Source organism: Salmo salar, chromosome ssa19, assembly GCF_905237065.1.
Source record: "Salmo salar chromosome ssa19, Ssal_v3.1, whole genome shotgun sequence".
Lineage (NCBI taxonomy): Eukaryota > Metazoa > Chordata > Actinopteri > Salmoniformes > Salmonidae > Salmo > Salmo salar.
Genome location: NC_059460.1, coordinates 38,658,077 through 38,680,710, shown reverse-complemented (window position 1 = coordinate 38,680,710; position 22,634 = coordinate 38,658,077). Strand labels below are relative to the sequence as shown.

Sequence of the window (22,634 nt, the reverse complement as noted above, 5' to 3'; positions counted from 1 at the left end):
CAACATGACTTTTAATGGAACATTCTGGAACTAAAACAGTTTCTTTGATGAGAAAGGTAGTTTTCTTCAGCATCAGATTCAGCCGATAGTATGTTATTATCACGTCATAACACAACATTATCATCAATGCGAGTTCAGAAGCACATGGAAAACATGCTGGGGGGGGGGAAATGCATGATGTCTTTAGGTGTAAAATGACAAGAGCCACTGCAACCATCTCGGTGAAGAACCAAGAGTTACGGTAACAAAGCAACATTTAATAAACATCATAAAATACCAAGAGACAGACATCTTTCTCTGCCTCTGGCTTTCATACATTTCAAATCAATTCATTAATTTGACATTTATTTAAAAATCAGGCCAGTCAATTAAGAACACATTCTTATTTACAAAGGCAGCCTGGAACGATTGGTTGCCTTGTATAACGATCCGAATTATATGATCTGTTAATTTACATTCTAATATGAACACACACTATTATATACAGAACAGACCAGCAGCACTTTGGGCACTGGACATTCCTTTTGGTTGTATAAGGTGGAGATGAGACCCCACTCTCTCTGTGTATTGGACTGGTAGAGATGAGACCCCACTCTCTCTGTGTATTGGACTAGTAGAGATGAGACCCCACTCTCTCTGTGTATTGGACTAGTAGAGATGAGACCCCACTCTCTCTGTGTATTGGACTGGTAGAGGTGAGACCCCACTCTCTCTGTGTATTGGACTAGTAGAGATGAGACCCCACTCTCTCTGTGTATTGGACTGGTAGAGATGAGACCCCACTCTCTCTGTGTATTGGACTGGTAGAGGTGAGACCCCACTCTCTCTGTGTATTGGACTGGCAGGGAAGGCAGAGGCCCACCTGCTGTTCCCAAAATCAAACCATGTACGACCTGTTCACTTCCCATTATGATCTGGTACAAGACACATGGTACTAGACACTGTCTAACCCATGCTTACACCAATCCAATGTTTTTAACATGCGTGTGGGGAGGAGAGCACAAGTGCACAACTTTGGGATAAAGGAGAAATTATTGGGACGTATGGCCATTCCCTGTCAGCGTGGAACCACCGTTACAGTCTCTCAGTGCAGAGATGGGAGGTCAGAGGTCAGGGGTTATCCTATCAGTCTATTGGCTAACTGTCCAGCTCAAAGTCTGTGTTGTTGTTGTTGTGTTGTTGTGGACGAGGAGAATATTTCCTCCGGGAGAACTTCAGACACAAATCATCTCCTAACTCGTTCAGATCAAACAACACCTGGGGAGGAGGAAAATATACTGTTAGGGGGGGAGAGGGAGAGGGGGGAAAGAGAGAGGGAGAGGGGGGAAAGAGAGGGAGAGAGGGGAGAGAGAGGGAGAGGGGGGAGAGAGAGGGAGAGAGGGGGAGAGCGAGGGAGAGGGGGAGAGTGAGGGAGAGGGGGGAGAGAGAGAGGGAGAGGGGGGAGAGAGGGGAGAGAGAGGGAGAGGGAGAGAGAAATTGAAATTAATTGAGAGAGATAGGGAGAGAAAGAGGGAGAGAGATAGGGAGAGAGAAATTGAAATTAATTGAGAGAGAGGGAGAGAGAAATTGAAATTAATTGAGAGAGGGAGAGGGAGAGAGAGAAATTGAAATCAATTGAGAGAGAGAGGGAGGGAGGGAGAGCGGTAGACAGAGAGAAATTGAAATGAATTGAGAGAGAAGGCGGGAGAGGAAGAGAGAGAAATTGAAACTAATTGAGAGAGAGAGAGATGGGGAGAGAGGGAGAGAGAGAGGGAAGGAGAGGGGAAGAGAGAGAGGGAGGGAGAGTGGGAGAGAGAGGGAAGGAGAGGGAAAGGGGGGGAGAGAGAGAGGGAGAGGGAGAGGGGAGAGAGAGAGAGAGGGAGAGGGGGAGAGAGCGGGAGAGGGGAGAGAGGGAGAGGGGAGAGAGGGGAGAGAGAGAGGGGGGAGACAGGGAGAGAGAAATTGAAATTAATTGAGAGAGAGGGAGGGAGAGAAAGAGGGAGAGAGAGAGGGAGGGAGGGAGAGCGGTAGAGAGAGAGAAATTGAAATTAATTGAGAGAGAGGGAGAGAGAAATTGAAATTAATTGAGAGAGAGAGGGAGAGGGAGAGAGAGAAATTGAAATTAATTGAGAGAGAGAGAGAGAGGGAGAGGGGGAGAGAGAGAGGGAGGGAGGGAGAGCGGTAGACAGAGAGAAATTGAAATGAATTGAGAGAGAAGGAGGGAGAGGAAGAGAGAGAAATTGAAACTAATTGAGAGAGAGAGAGGGGGAGAAAGGGAGAGAGAGAGGGAAGGAGAGGGGAAGAGAGAGAGGGAGAGTGGGAGAGAGTGAGAAATTGAAATTAATTGAGAGAGAGTGAGAGAGAGAGGGAGAGGGAGAGAGAGAGGGAGGAAGGGAGAGCGGCAGAGAGAGAGAAATGTAAATGAATTGAGAGAGAGAGAGCGAGAGAGAGAGGGAGAGTGGCAGAGGGGGAGAGAGAGGGAGAGAGAGTGGCAGAGGGGGAGAGGGGGAGAGAGAAATATAAATTAATTGAGAGAGAAGGAGAGAGGGGGAGAGAGAGGGAGAGAGAAATTGAAACTAATTGAGAGAGAGAGAGAGAGAGAGGGGGAGAGGGGGAGAGAGAGGGAAGGAGAGGGGAGAGAGTGGGAGAGAGAGACAAATTGAAATGAATTGAGTGAGAGAGAGAGGGAGAGCGGTAGACAGAGAGAAATTGAAATGAATTGAGAGAGAGAGGGAGAGAGGGAGAGGGGGAGAGAGAGAGGGAGGGAGGGAGAGCGGTAGACAGAGAAATTGAAATGAATTGAGAGAGAGGGAGGGAGAGGAAGAGAGAGAAATTGAAACTAATTGAGAGAGAGAGATGGGGAGAGAGGGAGAGAGAGAGGGAAGGAGAGGGGAAGAGAGAGAGGGAGGGAGAGTGGGAGAGAGAGGGAGAGGGGGAGAGGGGGAGAGAGAGAGGGAGAGGGAGAGAGAGGGAGAGGGGGGAGAGAGAGGGAGAGAGAGAGGGAGAGAGATAGGGAGAGGGGGAGAGAGAGAGGGGGAGAGAGAGGGAGAGAGAAATTGAAATTAATTGAGAGAGAGAGAGGGAGGGAGAGAGAGAGGGAGAGAGAGAGGGAGAGAGAGGGAGAAATTGAAACTAATTGAGAGAGAGAGATGGGGAGAAAGGGAGAGAGAGAGGGAAGGAGAGGGGAAGAGAGAGAGGGAGGGAGAGTGGGAGAGAGAGGGAGAGAGGGAGAGGGGGAGAGAGAGGGAGAGAGAGAGGGAGAGGGGGAGAGAGAGGGAGAGGGGAGAGAGAGGGAGAGAGAGAGGGAGAGAGGGGGAGAGAGAGAGGGAGAGGGGGGAGAGAGAGAGGGGGAGAGAGAGGGAGAGAGAAATTGAAATTAATTGAGAGAGAGAGGGAGGGAGAGAGAGAGGGAGAGAGAGAGGGAGAGAGAGGGAGGGAGGGAGAGCGGTAGAGAGAGAGAAATTGAAATTAATTGAGAGAGAGGGAGAGAGAAATTGAAATTAATTGAGAGAGAGGGAGAAGGAGAGAGAGAAATTGAAATTAATTGAGAGAGAAAGGGAGAGGGAGAGGGAGAGGGGGAGAGAGAGAGGGAGGGAGGGAGAGTGGTAGACAGAGAGAAATTGAAATGAATTGAGAGAGGAAGAGAGAGAAATTGAAACTAATTGAGAGAGAGAGGGGGAGAAAGGGAGAGAGAGAGGGAAGGAGAGGGGAAGAGAGAGAGGGAGAGTGGGAGAGAGTGAGAAATTGAAATTAATTGAGAGAGAGTGAGAGAGAGAGAGAGAGAGAGGGAGAGAGAAATTGAATTTGATTGAGAGAGAGGCGGAGAGAGAGAGGGAGGAAGGGAGAGCGGTAGAGAGAGAGAAATGTAAATGAATTGAGAGAGAGAGAGAGAGGGAGAGAGAGTGGCAGGGGGAGAGAGGGAGAGAGAGAAATATAAATTAATTGAGAGAGAAGGAGAAAGGGGGAGAGAGGGCGAGAGAGAAATTGAAACTAATTGAGAGAGAGAGGGGGGGGGGAGAGGGGGAGAGAGAGGGAAGGAGAGGGGAGAGAGTGGGAGAGAGAGACAAATTGAAATGAATTGAGTGAGAGAGAGAGGGAGAGGGAGAGAAATTGAAATTAATTGAGAGAGAGAGTGAGAGAGGGAGAGGGGGAGAGGGGGAGAGAGAGAGGGAGAGAGGGAGAGGGGGACAGGGAGAGGGGGAGGGGGAGGGAGAGCGGTAGAGAGAGATATTGAAATAAATTGAAAGAGAGAGAGAGGGAGAGAAAGAGAGAGGGAGAGAGAGAAATTGAAATTAATTGAGGGAGAGAGGGAGGGAGAAATATAAACTAATTGAGAGAGAGACTGAGAGAAATTGAAATGAATTGAGAGAGAGAATTTAATTGAGAGAGAGGGAGAGAGAGAGATGTATGTCTGTATGTATGTGTGTGTGTGTGTGCGCGCTCACCTGGTCGAGCATGGCCTTGGTGTGTGCAGCAGACAGACAGAAGCGTGCCCGTGCCTCGGTGATGGGCGTGGCAGGGAACCCTACAACCACCACTCCTATCTTCCTCTTCAGCATGGCACGAGAGAAAGCCCTGCGACAGCAGAACACAGTCACAGCATGGCACGAGAGAAAGCACTGCGGCAGCAGAACACAGTCACAGCATGGCACGAGAGAAAGCCCTGCGGCAGCAGAACACAGTCACAGCATGGCACGAGAGAAGGACTGCGGCAGCAGAACAAAGTCACGGCGTGGCACGAAAGAAAGCCCTGCGGCAGCAGAACACAGTCACAGCAAGGCACGAGAGAAAGCCCTGCGGCAGCAGAACACAGTCACAACATGGCACGAGAGAAAGCCCTGCAGCAGCAGAACACAGTCACAGCATGGCACGAGAGAAAGCCCTGCGGCAGCAGAACACAGTGACAGCATGGCATTGTGAAAGACACGGCGCAGGGATGAATGAACGTACCAATGTATCAATAATTTGTATTTACAGTCCCTTTTACATCCCCAGCTGTCATAAAGGCCTGTTCAGTAACCTGCCTAGACCAACATGAAATACACAACTGAATGTGTTAAACAAAACCACCTTACACTATGACCCTGAACATACACTATGACCCTGAACATACAGTATGACCCTGAACACACACTATGACCCTGAACGTACACTATGACCCTGAAAGTACACTATGACCCTGAACATACACTATGACCCTGAACATACACTATGACCCTGAACATACAGTATGACCCTGAACTCAATATTGACCTTTTTGCTGCTGGACTGACCACTAGTAAAATGACCACCTGCTTTCCAAAAACAAGATATAATAGTTGTATCACAATTAGTCAAAGTGACTCGATCAATTGAAACAGTGTGCAAAAGATCATGGGCAATAGCTGAGCTGTTGTAAATACATTCAGACATTGATGTAGCCTCTGGACAGACAGAAACAATCCAATTCTACCATATATGCAGTTATACTGTACTGTATATGTCCACAGAAAGGCAACATAAGATAGACACACAAAAAGTGAAAGCAGATTCCACCTTGAGTTATTTTATGTGCCAGGTGATTAGTTGAAAGTGGTCTTGTCAGGGTTGTCGTGTCTCGGTCTGATGGTAGTGGTAGGTCAGACCACAGACTACATACACCCCCCCAGTGGCAAGGGTTATATTCCTAATCAAATATCTGCCATTTAGCAGACACTTTAATTCAAAGCGATTTACACCCATGCGTGCATAAATGTTTACCTACGGCTGGTCCCGGGAATCGAACCCACTACCTTGGCGTTACAAGCACCACGTTCAACCAACTGAGCTACAAAAACACCACATTCTAATCTCTCCTTTCATTCCTTCACAATAAAACATACAAATGTATGAAAAGGTACTTTTTTGATACATACATCACTTTCCCAGCATGTAGAACAGAAGGGTTATAAATCAGTGCATTGTCCCTGTAAAATAAACCGAGCAAATGAAAGTAACTTACACAACTTTTCCTGGCATGTAGAGCAGTATCGGGACCACGGGAGAATCATCGTTACCATAGATGATGAAGCCCATCTCCTGAAGGCGAGACCTGAAGTAACGTGTGTTCTCTGCTAGCTGGTGCACCCTGGCCTGACCTACAGAGACAGAGATAATATGGGGTTAGGGCCAGTTGTGATGGGTCCAACCCTGGAGAGAGTTAGTACGGGGTTAGGGCTAGTGGTGAGGGGTCCAACCCTGGACAGAGTTAGTATGGGGTTAGGGCTAGTGGTGAGGGGTCCAACCCTGGACATAGTTAGTATGGGGTTAGGGCTAGTGGTGAGGGGTCCAACCCTGGACATAGTTAGTATGGGGTTAGGACTAGTGGTGAGGGGTCCAAGCCTGGAGAGAGTTAGTATGGGGTTAGGGCTAGTGGTGAGGGGTCCAACCCTGGAGAGAGTTAGTATGGGGTTAGGGCTAGTGGTGAGGGGTCCAACCCTGGACAGAGTTAGTACGGGGTTAGGGCTAGTGGTGAGGGGTCCAACCCTAGTAAGAGTTAGTATGGGGTTAGGGCTAGTGGTGAGGGGTCCAACCCTGGAGAGAGTTAGTATGGGGTTAGGGCTAGTGGTGAGGGGTCCAACCCTGGAGAGAGTTAGTATGGGGTTAGGGCTAGTGGTGAGGGGTCCAACCCTGGAGAGAGTTAGTATGGGGTTAGGGCTAGTGGTGAGGGGTCCAACCCTGGAGAGAGTTAGTATGGGGTTAGGGCTAGTGGTGAGGGGTCCAACCCTGGACATAGTTAGTATGGGGTTAGGGCTAGTGGTGAGGGGTTCAACCCTGGGCATAGTTAGTATGGGGTTAGGGCTAGTGGTGAGGGGTCCAACACTGGACATAGTTAGTATGGGGTTAGGGCTAGTGGTGAGGGGTCCAACCCTGGACATAGTTAGTATGGGGTTAGGGCTAGTGGTGAGGGGTCCAACACTGGACATAGTTAGTATGGGGTTAGGGCTAGTGGTGAGGGGTCCAACCCTGGACATAGTTAGTATGGGGTTAGGGCTAGTGGTGAGGGGTCCAACCCTGGACATAGTTAGTATGGGGTTAGGGCTGGTGGTGAGGGGTTCAACCCTGGCCCAGAGTCAGGAGAAAAACATAAGGTGTATTTATTCATTAATTTGTTATCTAGCATCCAGAATAAACCACAGTGCCGCAACCCTGGATCAGTTACGTGTTGATTTGTATGATACCTAGAATCCCAACTTTTCCCTGTCAGCCTTGGGATTCAAACCGGCAACGCTTTGGTAGCAGTTCTACCTCGCTAACCTTTAGGCTAACTGCCACCCCCAGAAGATGAGCCACTGTGGTGTACGGAATCATAATGGGGGAATAATACTTCATAGCACTGGAGCCGCAGAATACATTAAAACACTGTCTCTTCTACATTGTTTTAGTCAGGTTTAAACTGGACACTTTAATGTGCTCCACCATACCATCTGGCCAGTTAACATGAAACAGGGATGGAGAGATGGAGAGAGGGGGGAGATGGTCACAGTGTTTGCAGATAGAACCTCTAAAGCCTCCATTCCTCAGCCACAGACCACAGCCATTGGAATGTAAACCCAGTGTGTGATACGGTGCTTTGCCAGCGTATGGATGGACATTGGCTCTGCTCGCTGACCCACCAGGAATGGCCATTCATTCGGAGTTATGAGAACCTTCCAGGAATATCCACTGTAGTGTAGTGATAGTTTAGTGTAGTGATAGTTTAGTGTAGTGATAGTTTAGTGATAGTGATAGTTTAGTGATAGTTTAGTGATAGTGATAGTTTAGTGTGGTGATAGTGATAGTTTAGTGATAGTTTAGTGTAGTGATAGTGTAGTGTAGTGTAAGTTTAGTGATAGTTTAGTGATAGTTTAGTGTAGTGATAGTTTAGTGATAGTTTAGTGATAGTGATAGTTTAGTGATAGTGATAGTTTAGTGATAGTTTAGTGATAGTTTAGTGATAGTGATAGTGATAGTTTAGTGATAGTTTAGTGATAGTGATAGTTTAGTGATAGTGATAGTTTAGTGTAGTGATAGTTTAGTGATAGTTTAGTGATAGTGATAGTTTAGTGATAGTGATAGTTTAGTGATAGTTTAGTGTGGTGATAGTGATAGTTTAGTGTAGTGATGGTTTAGTGATAGTGATAGTTTAGTGATAGTTTAGTGATAGTGATAGTTTAGTGTAGTGATAGTTTAGTGTAGTGATGGTTTAGTGTAGTGATGGTTTAGTGTAGTGATAGTTTAGTGTAGTGATAGTTTAGTGATATTGTAGTGATAGTTTAGTGTAGTGATAGTTAAAGTGTAGTGATAGTTTAGTGTAGTGATGGTTTAGTGATAGTGATAGTTTAGTGATAGTTTAGTGATAGTGATAGTTTAGTGTAGTGATAGTTTAGTGTAGTGATAGTTTAGTGATATTGTAGTGATAGTTTAGTGTAGTGATAGTTAAAGTGTAGTGATAGTTTAGTGTAGTGATGGTTTAGTGATAGTGATAGTTTAGTGATAGTTTAGTGATAGTGATAGTTTAGTGTAGTGATAGTTTAGTGTAGTGATGATTTAGTGTAGTGATAGTTTAGTGTAGTGATAGTTTAGTGATATTGTAGTGATAGTTTAGTGTAGTGATAGTTAAAGTGTAGTGATAGTTTAGTGTAGTGATATTTTGGTGTAGTGGGAACTCTCCTGGAGTATCCACCCATCTGTTCCTCAGGCCTGCCCCTCCGTCTGGACTTCCAGCCTTCATAGCTGGTGATTACTGAAGAGCCCTGCTGCTCTCTCTCCCTAATGTCCACATCTCTCTAGCTCTCTCTCTCTCTCTCTCCCTCCCCTCGCCCCATTTCTCTCTCTCTGTCCAGCCATCTGGTTCCTACCAACCTCCTGCCATCCATCAAGGACTTTCTCCTTCAGTACATGATTACTGTACAACATATCAATGCTTCTACACAACCTCCTCTCCAGCTCTCTGTATCCTGCTTCTGCAGCCAGTTGGTTCTGCTTTGTCCATCTGATGAAGGGAGGGCCTGGTGTACTACACACTTACACCTTGCCAAGACCAGAGACACATCACATATTGCACCCTATTCCCTATATAGGGCACTACTTTTGACCAGGACCCTATGGACCACCATTCCCTACTTAGTGCACTACTTTTGACCAAGACCTATAGGGACATGTAGGGAATAGGGTGCTATTTGGCACACACCACAGAGCTCCCTGGCCAATAGGATACAATGCATTTCCTAGAAAACAGTGATGGACCCTGGATGTGCCTCTCTGGTGCTGAGCCACAGGTGAAACACAAACAGAGCTTAAAGATATCACATCTCTTTCAAATACTTATGATCACAGACTAAATCTATAGCAGCAGTCCAACCCCGCTGGGAGAACTAATGATGTGAAGGTTTGGGGAGCCAGAAGCTAAGGGAGAGCCAGGTAAGAGCCAGCCAGGCAACTCTAGGACCAACCAGCAGGGCGTTTACCTCAGGGCTGATTGGCATTGTTTTCAAAGCAACGATAGAACAGAAGACACTTAAAAACCTGCCGAAAACACAAGCCCTGTTTTGTGAACTGCTCCCTCCTGATAAAGTAAGACAAATTCTGGACATAATGTTGACCAGCAAGTGACGGTTTCATGGAAGTGCATGACTGTCCATCTTCCTCTATGGCTTGTTGTTTAAGACATACTGAAAACCACAGAGAATGAGAGAGAGTGAGAGAGAGGGATACAACTAACTGGTCAGTTCTACAACTGAATGCATTCAACTGAAATGTGTCTTCCGCATTTAACCCAACCCCTCTAAATCAGAGCAAGAGAGATATAGACATATTTTGCATATCCTTCCAGTATTTGTATTCATAATTTGACCTTTCACCCCAAAGCTGTGTAAACTTTAACCTTTAGTGTGGAGATTTCTGACTTCACCATTCCCTGGTGCGTTGGAAGAGTACACAACTGACAGGCAGGTCAGAGCTTATTTCCTTCCCAACAAACAGCTGTTTTCCTAGGCTACGTCAGACACCAAGCATCCCTCCTCCTACCTCTCAGAGCCTCCAGGGTCAGAGGACAGAGGGTTAGTCACCAGTGAATCATGTAAGCTTAACTCTGACATTTTATTTATATCTACTACACACACCACGAAAGCATTCTACCTTCCAGAGCTTGGCCTCAGGGTTGCCAGGTCAAGCTAAAATTTCTAGCTCAATGACTACTCAAAACCCACCAAAAGGCAGGAAAACTAGCACCAATTTATTTTTGTTCACAGCAAGAGAGGAGTTGCCATATTTATACAATAATACTTTTTTCATTAACGTTATCGAGTCAATTATATCATAGTAACGACTTTAGAAGCAACATTTTCCTCAAAATAATCATTATTGCAAGCTACGACATAATAAAGGAATTTGAATGTATGGCAAGAGAAAAAAGTAATTTGCCCTTATTGAACCTCGCCAGATCAAATGCCCAAGGCGGTATGATATATGGCCAATATACCACGGCTAAGGGCTGTTCTTATGCATGACTCAATGCGGCCGTTAGCCGTGGTATATTGGCCATATACCGCAAACCCTGGGAGTGCCGTATTGCTATTATAAACTGGTTAACAATGTAATTACAACAGTAAAAAGTCATGTTTTGTCATACCCATGGTACAGTTGAAGTCGGAAGTTTACATACACCTTAGCCAAATACATTTAAACTCAGTTTTTCACAATTGCTGACATTTATCCTAGTAAAAATCCCTGTCTTAGGTCAGTTAGGATCACCACTTTATTTTAAGAATGCGAAATGTCAGAATAATAGTAGAGAGTATGATTTATTTCAGCTTTGATTTCTTTCATCACATTCCCAGTGGGTCAGAAGTTTACATACACTCAATCAGTATTTGGTAGCATTGCCTTTAAATTGTTTAGCTGGGGTCAAATGTTTCGGTTAGCCTTCCACAAGCTTCCCACAATAAGTTGGGTGAATATTGGCCCATTCCTCCTGATAGAGCTGGTGTAACTGAGTCTGGTTTGTAGGCCTCCTTGCTTGCACACGCTTTTTCAGTTCTGCCCACATATTTTCTATGGGATTGAGGTCAGGGCTTTGTGATGGCCACTCCAAAACCTTGACTTTGTTGTCCTTAAGCCATTTTGCCACAACTTTCGAAGTATGCTTGGGGTCATTGTCCATTTGGAAGACCCATTTGCGACCAAGCTTTAACTTCCTGACGGATATCTTCAGATGTTGCTTCAATACATACACATAATTTTCATTTCTCATGAAGCCATCTATTTTGTTAAGTGCACCAGTCCCTCCTGCAGCAAAGCACCACCACAACATGATGCTGCCACCTCCGTGCTTCACGGTTGGGGTGGTGTTCTTCGGCTTGCAAGCCTCCGCCTTTTTCCTCCAAACATAACGATGGTCATTATGGCCAAACAGTTCTATTTTTGTTTCATCAGACCAGAGGACATTTCTCCAAAAAGTATGATCTTTGTCCCCATGTGCAGTTGCAAATCGTACTCTGTTTTTGTAGCGGAGGTTTTGTAGCAGTGGCTTCTTCCTTGCTGAGCGGCCTTTCAAGTTATGTCGATATTGGACTCGTTTAACTGTGGATATAGATACTTTTGTACCTGTTTCCTCCAGCATCTTCACGAGGTCCTTTGCTGTTGTTCTGTGATTGATATGCACTTTTTGCACCAAAGTACGTTCATCTCTAGGAGACAGAATGCGTCTCCTTCCAGAGCGGAATGCTACCATGGAATTTATACTTGTGTATTATTGTTTGTACAGATGAACGTGGTACCTTCAGGCATTTGAAATTGCTCCCAAGGATGAACCAGACTTGCGGAGGTCTAAAATTTTCTTTCTGAGGTCTTGGCTGATTTGTTTTGATTTTCCCATGATGTCAAGCAAAGAGGCACTGAGTTTGAAGGTAGGTCTTGAAATACATCCACAGGTACACCTCCAATTGAATCAAATTATGTCAATTAGCCTATCAGAAGCTTCTAAAGCCATGACATCATTTTCTGGAATTTTCCAAGCTGTTGAAAGGCAGTCAACTTAGTGTATGTAAACTTCTGATCCACTGGAACTGTGATACAGTGAATTATAAGTGAAATAATCTGTCTGTAAACAATTGTTGGAAAAATTACTTGTGTCATGAACAAAGTAGATGTCCTAACCGACTTGCGAAAACTATAGTTTGTTAACAAGAAATTTGTGGAGTGGTTGAAAAACGAGTTTTAATGACTCCAATCTAATTGTATGTAAACTTCCGACTTCAACTGTATATCTCCTAGACCATGGCTCTGACCATCTATATCTACTATAGACCCTGGCTCTGACCATCTATATCTACTATAGACCCTGGCTTTGACCATCTATATCTACTATAGACCCTGGCTCTGACCATCTATATCTACTATAGACCCTGGATCTGACCATCTATATCTACTATAGACCCTGGCTCTGACCATCTATATCTACTATAGACCCTGGCTCTGACCATCTATATCTACTATAGACCCTGGCTCTGACCATCTATATCTATTATAGACCCTGGATCTGACCATCTATATCTACTATAGACCCTGGCTCTGACCATCTATATCTATTATAGACCCTGGATCTGACCATCTATATCTACTATAGACCCTGGCTCTGACCATCTATATCTACTATAGACCCTGGCTCTGACCATCTATATCTACTATAGACCCTGGCTCTGACCATCTATATCTATTATAGACCCTGGATCTGACCATCTATATCTACTATAGACCCTGGCTCTGACCATCTATCTACTATAGACCCTGGATCTGACCATCTATATCTACTATAGACCCTGGCTCTGACCATCTATATCTACTATAGACCCTGGCTCTGACCATCTATATCTATTATAGACCCTGGATCTGACCATCTATATCTACTACTAGACCCTGGATCTGACCATCTATATCTACTATAGACCCTGGCTCTGACCATCTATATCTACTAGACCCTGGATCTGACCATCTACAGAGTATGGATGGAGTTTAAGGGCATGAAGGGAACTGCAAAGGCTAAGAGACAGACACAGAGAGAGAGACAGACACAGAGAGAGAGACAGACACAGAGAGAGAGACAGACAGAGAGAGAGAGAGAGAAAGCTGGGAACATTTCTTGGCCACATGATAAGGGTTGAGGGACTAAAGGGAGGTTCTGGGAGCTTACCCACGGTGGTTCCATCCAGCCCCATGATGCATTTCATGGCTCTCAGGATCTGTTCTGTGACGGGAGGAGACATGCCCGAGGTGTACACCGCACTGTGGGAGTGGCTACGCAGGTAGTCGACCAGCTCCTAAAAAAATAGGGAGAGAGGGAGAGAAAGAAAGCGAGATAGATAGAGAGAGAGAAGAGAGAGAGAGGAGAGCGAGAGAGTACAGTATATAACAGAACCATGTATACTAGTACTGTATATATGTGATGGGAGGAGACGTGGCCGAGGCGTTCACCACAGTGTGGGAGTGGCTACGCAGGTAGTCCACCAGCTCCTGTAATACAGACCAATCACAGGGCAATATTACACAGTGTGGGAGTGGCTACGCAGGCACAAACTAAAAACAAATGGTTCTAAATAGTGCCAAATAAAGGTTCTTTGGCTTCTATCCATAGCAGAACCCTTTTTGGTGCTATAAAGAATCATTTCCTAAGGTTCTATAAAGAACCCTTTCCTAAGATTCTATAAAGAACCCTTTCCTAAGGTTCTATAAAGAACCCTTTCCTAAGGTTCTATAAAGAACCATTTCCTAAGGTTCTATAAAGAACCATTAAGGAGAATGGTTCTATAAATACCCTTCCTAAATCTTAAAGGTTCTCTGTAGATAATTTCGTACTATAGAACCATACATGGTTTTTATTCTGTTTAACCATAATATTATATTGTTAAACTTCTGTAGGTGTTATTATTGTGTTAATAATTGTCTAGCTGAATCAGGTGTGGTAGCTCTGGAACAGCTGGGGGGTCCCTGAGGAGAGAACTGAGACCCACTGCCTTAGTCAACTGTTCTCAAACGACACAAGACCATAATGTGAGTCTTTCAGAAGACACCGTCACTGACCATGGTCATATATAATGTGTAACGGCATAACACAACAAGTTAAATAAACTGGTAGGACACTCTCTCGGTTGCACAAAGAGCTGTAAGCAAACCACGTCCCAAAATATTCTAATGAGCTGCCGCCCCCTACATTTTAATTATCACCCTTTTCTAATCTGTAATGGGTTCTTTGAGTCATTATGGTTCCACATAGAACATCACCCTTCCAAAAGAACACTTGAGGAACCATCTTTTCTTAGTGTGAAGTCCACCAATTGTTGCATGAAGGAACAGTAGAGCTGAACAGTGGACAGTTCATAACAGGTAGGCCTAGTTACTTTAACACACCACTAGAGAGAGCTCATGTGACACAATGTGAGCCTGAACGCCATTTCTGTCACTGTTCCTCAGCCATCTGAAGACTGAATACAACAGGAAGACTTTGGGATACCAGTGCAGCAAGTGAACTAACTGTAAAAAGACTGTGGCCAATGTTGTAGTGAGGTAGGATTATACATTTTTTTACCTTTATTTAACTAGGCAAGTCAGTTAAGAACAAATTGTTATTTTCAACAACGGCCTAGGATCAGTGGATTAACTGCCTTGTTCAGGGGCAGAACGACAGATTTTTACTTTGTCAGCTCGGGGATTTGATCTTGCAACCTTTCGGTTACAAGTCCAACGCTCTAACCACTAGGGTACCCTGCCGCCCCAAAGGATGAGGCCTGTCATGCTCAATGTTCCTAAACGTCAACAGTAGATTAATTCAGCTAGTGGTTGACAGGACCAGTTTTGTCAGCCCTGGGGGGTAGGGGGAAATGAACCCTGAAACAAGCAGACATCTGGTTCTAGCTAGGGTTGGGTAAATACCTCTGCTTCAGGGCCTTGAAGGGGTTTTGCGCTAACTGAATTCAACTAGTTAAGAGAACATGTCCGAAATCCAGCCCACATCTGGGGAGTGGAGTTAGGCCTGTGTCTCCACATCCTAGTCGTTTAACTACACATCTGGGGACTGGAGTTATGCCTGTCTGTCTCCACATCCTAGTCGTTTAACTACACATCTGGGGAGTGGAGTTAGGCCTGTCTGTCTCCACATCCTAGTCGTTTAACCTGTTTGGGATAGGGGGCAGTATTTTCACGGCCGGATAAAAAACGTACCCGATTTAATCTGGTTACTACTCCTGCCCAGAAACTAGAATATGCATATGATTAGTAGATTTGGATAGAAAACACTCAAGTTTCCAAAACTGTTTGAATGGTGTCTGTGAGTATAACAGAACTCATATGGCAGTCAAAACCCTGAGACAAATCCTAACAGGAAATGGAAATCTGATGTGTGAAATCTGTGCTGTAACGTGACATTTTCTAAGGCTTCCATTGGCTCTCAGAAGGCGCCATAAAGTGTAATGGGGTGTCTGCAGTCTCTGGGCTAAGTACAGCAGCTCTGTTTATTAGTGGTCAGGCTGGGAACAGTGACACTGGAGATGCGTGTCCACGAGACTACTCCATTTTTTTTTCAGCCTTTGAATGAAGACAACGTCGCCTGGTTGGAATATTATCGCTATTTTACGAGAAAAATAGCATAAAAATTGATTTTAAACAGCGTTTGACATGCTTCTAAGTACAGCAATGGAATATTTAGAAATTGTTTGTCACGAAATGCGCTCGCGCTTCACCCTTCGGATTGTGACCCGAACGCACGAACAAAACGGAGCTATTTGAATATAACTATGGATTATTTGGAACCAAAACAACATTTGTTGTTGAAGTAGAAGTCCTGGGAGTGCATTCTGACGAAGAACAGCAAGGTAATCCAATTTTTCTTATAGTAAATCTGAGTTTGGTGAGGGCCAAACTTGGTGGGTGTCAAATTAGCTAGCCGTGATGGCCGGGCTATGTACTCAGAATATTGCAAAATGTGCTTTCGCCGAAAAGCTATTTTAAAATCTGACACCGCGATTGCATAAAGGAGTTCTGTATCTATAATTCTTAAAATAATTATGTTTTTTTGTGAACGTTTATCATGAGTAATTTAGTAAATTCACAGGAAGTTTGCGAAAGGGGTTCCGTATGCTAGTTCTGAACATCACATGCTAATGTAAAAAGCTGGTTTTTGATATAAATATGAACTTGATTGAACAAAACATGCATGTATTGTATAACATAATGTCCTAGGAGTGTCATCTGATGAAGATCATCAAAGGTTAGTGCTGCATTTAGCTGTGGTTTTGGTTTTTGTGACATATATGCTTGCTTTGAAAATGGCTGTGTGATTATTTTTGGCAGGGTACTCTCCTGACAATCTAATGTTTTGTTTTCACTGTAAAGCCTTTTTGAAATCGGACAATGTGGTTAGATTAATGAGAGTCTTGTCTTTAAAATGGTGTGAAATAGTTGGTTGTTTGAGAAAATTGAATTGTGGTATTTTAGTTGGTTTTGTATTTCGCGCCGTGCGATGCCATTGGCTGTTGGCTAGGGGTTCCGCAAGCGGAACGGCGTTAGGCCTGTCTGTCTCCACATCCTAGTCGTTTAACTACACATCTGGGGACTGGAGTTAGGCCCGTCTGTCTCCACATCCTAGTCGTTTAACTACACATCTGGGGAGTGGAGATAGGCCTGTCTGTCTCCACATCCTAGTATTTTAACTACACATCTGGGGAGTGGAGTTATCTTCAAAACATTTAAAAAACTTTCCAAGACGTGTTCTCCTTGCTGAACATGACCCAGGACTAATGACAAGTTCATCTAATTGACTAGGGATGCCCAGGAATGCCCACCTACCTTCTTCCCAGCAATGTATCCTCCTGCAGCCCCGAAACTCTTGGTGAATGTTCCCATCATGACGTCTATGTCTGAGGTGTCCAGACCAAACAGTTCTGTAACACCCCGACCTGTCGGCCCCACCGCCCCAATACTGTGAGCCTCGTCCAAGTACAGGTAGGCCTTGTACTTCTTCTTCAGGGCTACGATGTCCGGCAGACGCACCACAGACCCCTCCATACTAGAATAGGACACAGAGATATACACTGAGTTACATAACCTCTATTACCATCTCTCTCTCTCCCTGATTACATTACCTCTATTACCCATTTCCCTAACTGATTACATTACCTCTAATATTCCATATCTCTCTCCCTGATTAAATAACATCAAATACCCCGTCTCTGTCTCCCTGATTACATTACCTCTATTACCCCATATCTCTCTCCCTGATTACATAACCACTATTACCCCATATCTCTCTCTCTCCCCGACCACAAAAATCTGGAGTATCTCCGCACCGCCAAGTGCCAGGCAGGTGAGATGGGCCCTGCTGTTTACCCGGCCGGGGTCTTCTACCGGCCGGGGTCCAAGAACGTCAAGCCGTATGCCCTGTCTCGCCACTATAACCCCACGGCTACCACCCCGGAGCCCGAGACCATCCTTCCCACGACACTCAGCTGGGGTATCGGGAAACAGGTCCGGGAGGCCTGGGGGGGGGGGGGCAGATAACCGGATGTTTGTGCCTGACGCTGTCCGCTCCGCGGTCCTGGAGTGGACCCATTCCTCCAGGCTTGCCTGCCACCCTGGCCTTCGTGCAACAACGCTTTTGGTGGCCTACCATGGTCCGGACGTTGCCGCCTTTGTCGCCACCTGCACGGTCTGTGAACGGAACAAGACCCCTCAACAAGCTCCGGCTGGACTCCTCCAACCTCTGCCTGTCCCTCATCGCCCCTAGTCTCACATCTCCCTGGACTTTGTCATGGGTCTCCCCCCGTCTGATGGCAACAAGGCCATCCTGACCGTGGTGGATCGCTTTTCCAAGGCAGCCCACTTCATTCCTCTCCCCAAGTTACCCTCTGCCAAGAAGACGGCCCAGGTCATGGTGCAGCACGTCTTCCGGATCCATGGACTACCCGTGGACATGGTCTCCGACCATGGCCCTCAGTTCTCGTCCCGGTTCTGGAAGGCGTTCTGCACCCTCATTGGGTCGTCGGCCAGCCTGTCCTCCGGGTTCCACCACTAGTCCAGTCGGAGCGAGCCAACCAGGACCTTGAGGCCACTCTGCGCTGCCTGTTCTCCGCCAACCCGACCTCCTGGAGCCAGCAGCTGGTCTGAGTGGAATAGGCCCGCAACACCTTTCCCTGCTCTGCCACGGAACTATTACTGTTTGAGTGTTCCCTGGTGTATCAGCCCCTGTATCAGCCCTGAGCAGAAAGAGGAGGTCAGGATACCCTCTTCCCAGATGTTTGTCCGCCGCTGTTGTCATACCTGGAGGACAGCCCGGTCGGCCCTCCTCAAGACCACCTCCAGGTATCATCTTCTGCAGAAGGTATGGCTATCCACCTGGGATCTGCCCCTCCGGGTGGAATCCTGCAAACTCTCCCCCTGGTTTATTGGCCCATTCCCCATCTCCAAGATCATTAGCCCCTCTGCTGTTTGTCTTCTGTTGCCCCGTACCCTTCGTATACATCACACCTTTCATGTATCCAGAGTCAAACCCATGTCTCACAGCCCTTTGTCTCCCGTTTCCAGGCCCATCCCTCTCCCCCGTCTCATCGACGGCTAACCAGCTTACACAGTGAGGCATCTCCTGAAGGTTCGACCTCGGGGCAGGGGGTTCCAGTACCTGGTTGACTGGGAGGGTTATGGCCCGGAGGAGAGGCGCTGGGTCCCCGCCAGGGACATCTTGGACCCAGGCCTCATCACAGATTTTCAGCGTTGACACCCCGGTCAACCAGGTATGCGCCCAGGTAGGATGCCAGGTGGCGCCCCTAGAGGGGAGTACTGTCACACCCTGATCTGTTTCACCTGTCTTTGTGATTGTCTCCACCCCCCTCCAGGTGTCGCCCATCTTCTCCATTATCCTCTGTGTATTTATACCTGTGTTCTCTGTTTGTGTGTTGCCAGTTCATTTTGTTTGTTCAAGTCAACCAGCGTTTCGTGTCTCAGCTCCTGCTTTTTCCAGTCTCTCTTTTCTCGCCCTCCTGGTTTTGACCCTTGACTGTCATGACTCCGAGGCCGCCTGCCTGACCACTCTGCCTGCCCGCCGACCTGTACCGTTGCCCCACCTCTGGTTTTCTGACCCCTGCCTGGCTTGACCTGTCTATTGCCTGCCCTTGTTGGAATATTAAACTATTGATTATTTTGTGGTCTGCATCTGGGTCTTACCATCATACCTGATAGTTAGCTAATCCAAATGTATTGCTTTAACCTGTTGGGGATAGGGGGCAGTATTTGCACGGCCGGATAAAAAACGTACCCGATTTAATCTGGTTACTACTCCTGCCCAGTAACTAGAATATGCATATAATTAGTAGATTTGGATAGAAAACACTCTAAAGTTTCTAAAACTGTTTGAATGGTGTCTGTGAGTATAACAGAACTCATATGGCAGTCAAAACCCTGAGACAAATCCTAACAGGAAATGGAAATCTGATGTGTGAAATCACTTCAAACCTTTGCCATTGAAACACACAGGGACTTATTAATCATTTAGCACTTCCTAAGGCTTCCACTAGATGTCGACAGTCTTTACAAAGTGGTTTGAGTCTTCTATGGTAGAAACTGACCCAAAGAGAGGCTTGGGAAGTTGGTCACAGGGGGAGGGCTATTACTACTGTGACGCGGGCACCCATGGGAAACCTTTTGTTCTGAAACGTTTAGTAAGACAATGCAATCGTCCACCTTGAATATTATTGAAGCTCTGGTTGAAAAAGGCCCTAAAGATTTATGTTATACAACGTTTGACATGTTTGAACGAACGTAAATATATATTTTTTTGCACATTCGTGACAACAAGTCCCGCGCGCTTCAGTACATTATGAGTAGCCTTCGGAACGCGCTAACAAGAAGGAACTATTGGGACATAAATTATTAACTTTTTCGAACAAAACTACATTTGTTTTGGACCTGGGATTCCTGGAAGTGCCTTCTGATGAAGATAATCAAAGGTAAGGGAATATTTACAATAGTATTTTTGATTTTAGATGGTTCCAAGATGGCGCTAACATGTATCGCCTAGCCTATTTTTCTGAGCATACCACGTCGTTTATTGCAAAGTGTGATTTCCCAGTAAAGTTTTTTTAAATCTGGCAATGCGGTTGCATTCACGAGATGTTAATCTATAATTCTTTGAATGACAATATTACATTTTAACAATGTTTTCGAATAGTCATTTTGTAAATTGTAGCGCTGATTCACCGGAAGCATTTGAGGGAAAATATTTTCTGGACGTCACGCGCCGATGTAAAATGCTGTTTTTATATATAAATATGAACTTTATCGAACAAAAAAATGCATATATTGTGTAACATGATGTCCTAGGAGTGTCATCTGATGAAGATTGTCAAAGGTTAGTGCTGCATTTAGCTGTGTTTTGCGTATTTGTGATGCATCTAGTTGCTTTGAAAATGGCAGTGTGATTTTTTTTGGCAGGGTACTCTCCTAACATAATCTAATGTTTTGCTTTTGCTGTAAAGCCTTTTTGAAATCAGACAATGTGGTTCGATTCAGGAGAGGTGTATCTATAAAATGGTGTAAAATAGTCATATGTTTGAGAAATTGAAGTTATAGCATTTATGAGGTTTTGTATTTCGCGCGACGCGATTCCACTGGCTGTTAACTAGGGTGGGACGCTTGCCCAGACAGGTTAAATGGCTAATTGATCATTTGAAAACCCTTTTGCAATTCTGTTACCACAGCTGATAACTGTGGTACTGATTAAAGAAGCAATAAAACTGGCCTTCTTTAGGCTAGTTGAGTATCTGGAGCATCAGCATTTGTGGGTTCGATTAAAGGCTCAAAAACAAGAAACAAAGACCTTTCTTCTGAAACAGTCTATTCTTGTTCTGAGAAATTAAGGCTATTCCATGCGAGAAATTGCCAAGAAACTGAAGATCTCGTACAACACTGTGCACTACTCCCTTCACAGAACAGTGCAAAACTGGCTCTAACCAGAATAGAAAGAGGAGTGGGAAGCCCCGGTGCACAACTGAGCAGGAGGACAAGTACATTAGAGTTTCTAGTTTGAGAAACAGATGCCTCACAAGTCCTCAACTGGCAGCTTCATTAAATAGTACCCGCAAAACACCAGTCTCAACGTCAACAGTGAAGAGGCGACTCCGGGATGCTGGCCTTCTAGGCAGAGTTGCAAAGAAAAAGCCATATCTCAGATTGGCCAACAAAAATAAAAGATTAAGATGGGCAAAAGAACACAGACACTGGACAGAGAAAAAGAGCCGTTAAAACCTGTTAGGGCTAGGGGGCAGTATTTGCACGGCTGGATAAAAAAAATGTACCCGATTTAATCTGGTTACTAATCCTACCCAGTAACTAGAATATGCATATACTTATTATATATGGATAGAAAACACTCTAATGTTTCTAAAACTGTTTGAATGGTGTCTGTGAGTATAACAGAACTCATTTGGCAGGCAAAACCCTGAGACATTTTCTGACAGGAAGTGGATACCTGATGTGTTGTATTACCTTTAAACCTATGCCATTGAAAAACACAGGGGCTGAGGAATATTTTGGCACTTCCTATTGCTTCCACTAGATGTCACCAGCCTTTACAAAGTGTTTTGAGTCTTCTGGAGGGAGATCTGACCGAACAAGAGCCATGGAACGATGATGGCCCATTAGACACCTGGCGCGAGTTCATGTTGGGTACCCTCGTTCCAATACGTTATAAAAGAGTATGCATTCGTCCACCTTGAATATTATTCATGTTCTGGTTAAAAAAGGCCCTAATGATTTATGCTATACAACGTTTGACATGTTTGAACGAACGTAAATATATTTTTTCCCCTCGTTCATGAAGTGAAGTCCGGCGGGCTTAGATCATGTGCTAACAAGACGGAGATTTTTGGACATAAATGATGAGCTTTTTTGAACAAAACTACATTCGTTATGGACCTGTGATACCTGGAAGTGACATCTGATGAAGAGAATCAAAGGTAATGGATTATTTACATAGTATTTTCGATTTTAGATCTCCCCAACATGACGACTAGTCTGTATCGCAACGCGTATTTTTCTGGGCGCAGTGCTCAGATTATTGCAAAGTGTGATTTCCCAGTAAGGTTATTTTTAAATCTGGCAAGTTGATTGCGTTCAAGAGATGTAAATCTATAATTCTTTAAATGACAATATAATATTTTACCAATGTTTTCTAATTTTAATTATTTAATTTGTGATGCTGACTTGACTGCCGGTTATTGGAGGGAAACGATTTCCTCAACATCAATGCCATAGTAAAACGCTGTTTTTGGATATAAATATGAACTTGATAGAACTAAAAATGCATGCATTGTCTAACATAATGTCCTAGGAGTGTCATCTGATGGAGATTGTAAAAGGTTAGTGCATCATTTTAGCTGGTTTTATGGTTTTGGTGACCCTGTCTTTGAATTGACAAAACATTACACACAACTCTTGTAAATGTACTGTCCTAACATACTCTAAATTTATGCTTTCGCCGTAAAACCTTTTTGAAATCGTAAAACGTGGTTAGATTAAGGAGATGTTTATCTTTCAAAGGGTGTAAAATAGTTGTATGTTTGAAAAATTTGAATTTTTACATTTATTTGGATTCAAATTTGCCGCTCTTGAAATGC

The 22,634-nt window shown here is 44.9% G+C and overlaps 1 protein-coding gene across 3 annotated transcripts in view; it reads right to left on the bottom strand.

Moving 5' to 3' along the window:
- Positions 1-236: 236 nt before the first annotated feature.
- sptlc3 (serine palmitoyltransferase, long chain base subunit 3) overlaps positions 237-22,634 on the bottom strand; it is an 88,885-nt gene continuing 66,487 nt past the window's right edge. For 2 of the 3 annotated variants that reach the window (XM_045702284.1, XM_045702286.1), the window contains 5 exons: positions 16,816-17,035; positions 13,169-13,295; positions 5,960-6,095; positions 4,425-4,554; positions 237-1,257 (listed from right to left, as the gene is read on the bottom strand). In XM_045702284.1, the coding sequence (XP_045558240.1) occupies positions 1,138-1,257; positions 4,425-4,554; positions 5,960-6,095; positions 13,169-13,295; positions 16,816-17,035 (733 nt within the window). In that variant the 3' untranslated portion in view covers positions 237-1,137. Of the gene's footprint in view, positions 1,258-4,424; positions 4,555-4,582; positions 4,862-5,959; positions 6,096-13,168; positions 13,296-16,815; positions 17,036-22,634 lie in introns of those variants that run through there. The other variant, XM_045702285.1, reaches the window with a different exon arrangement.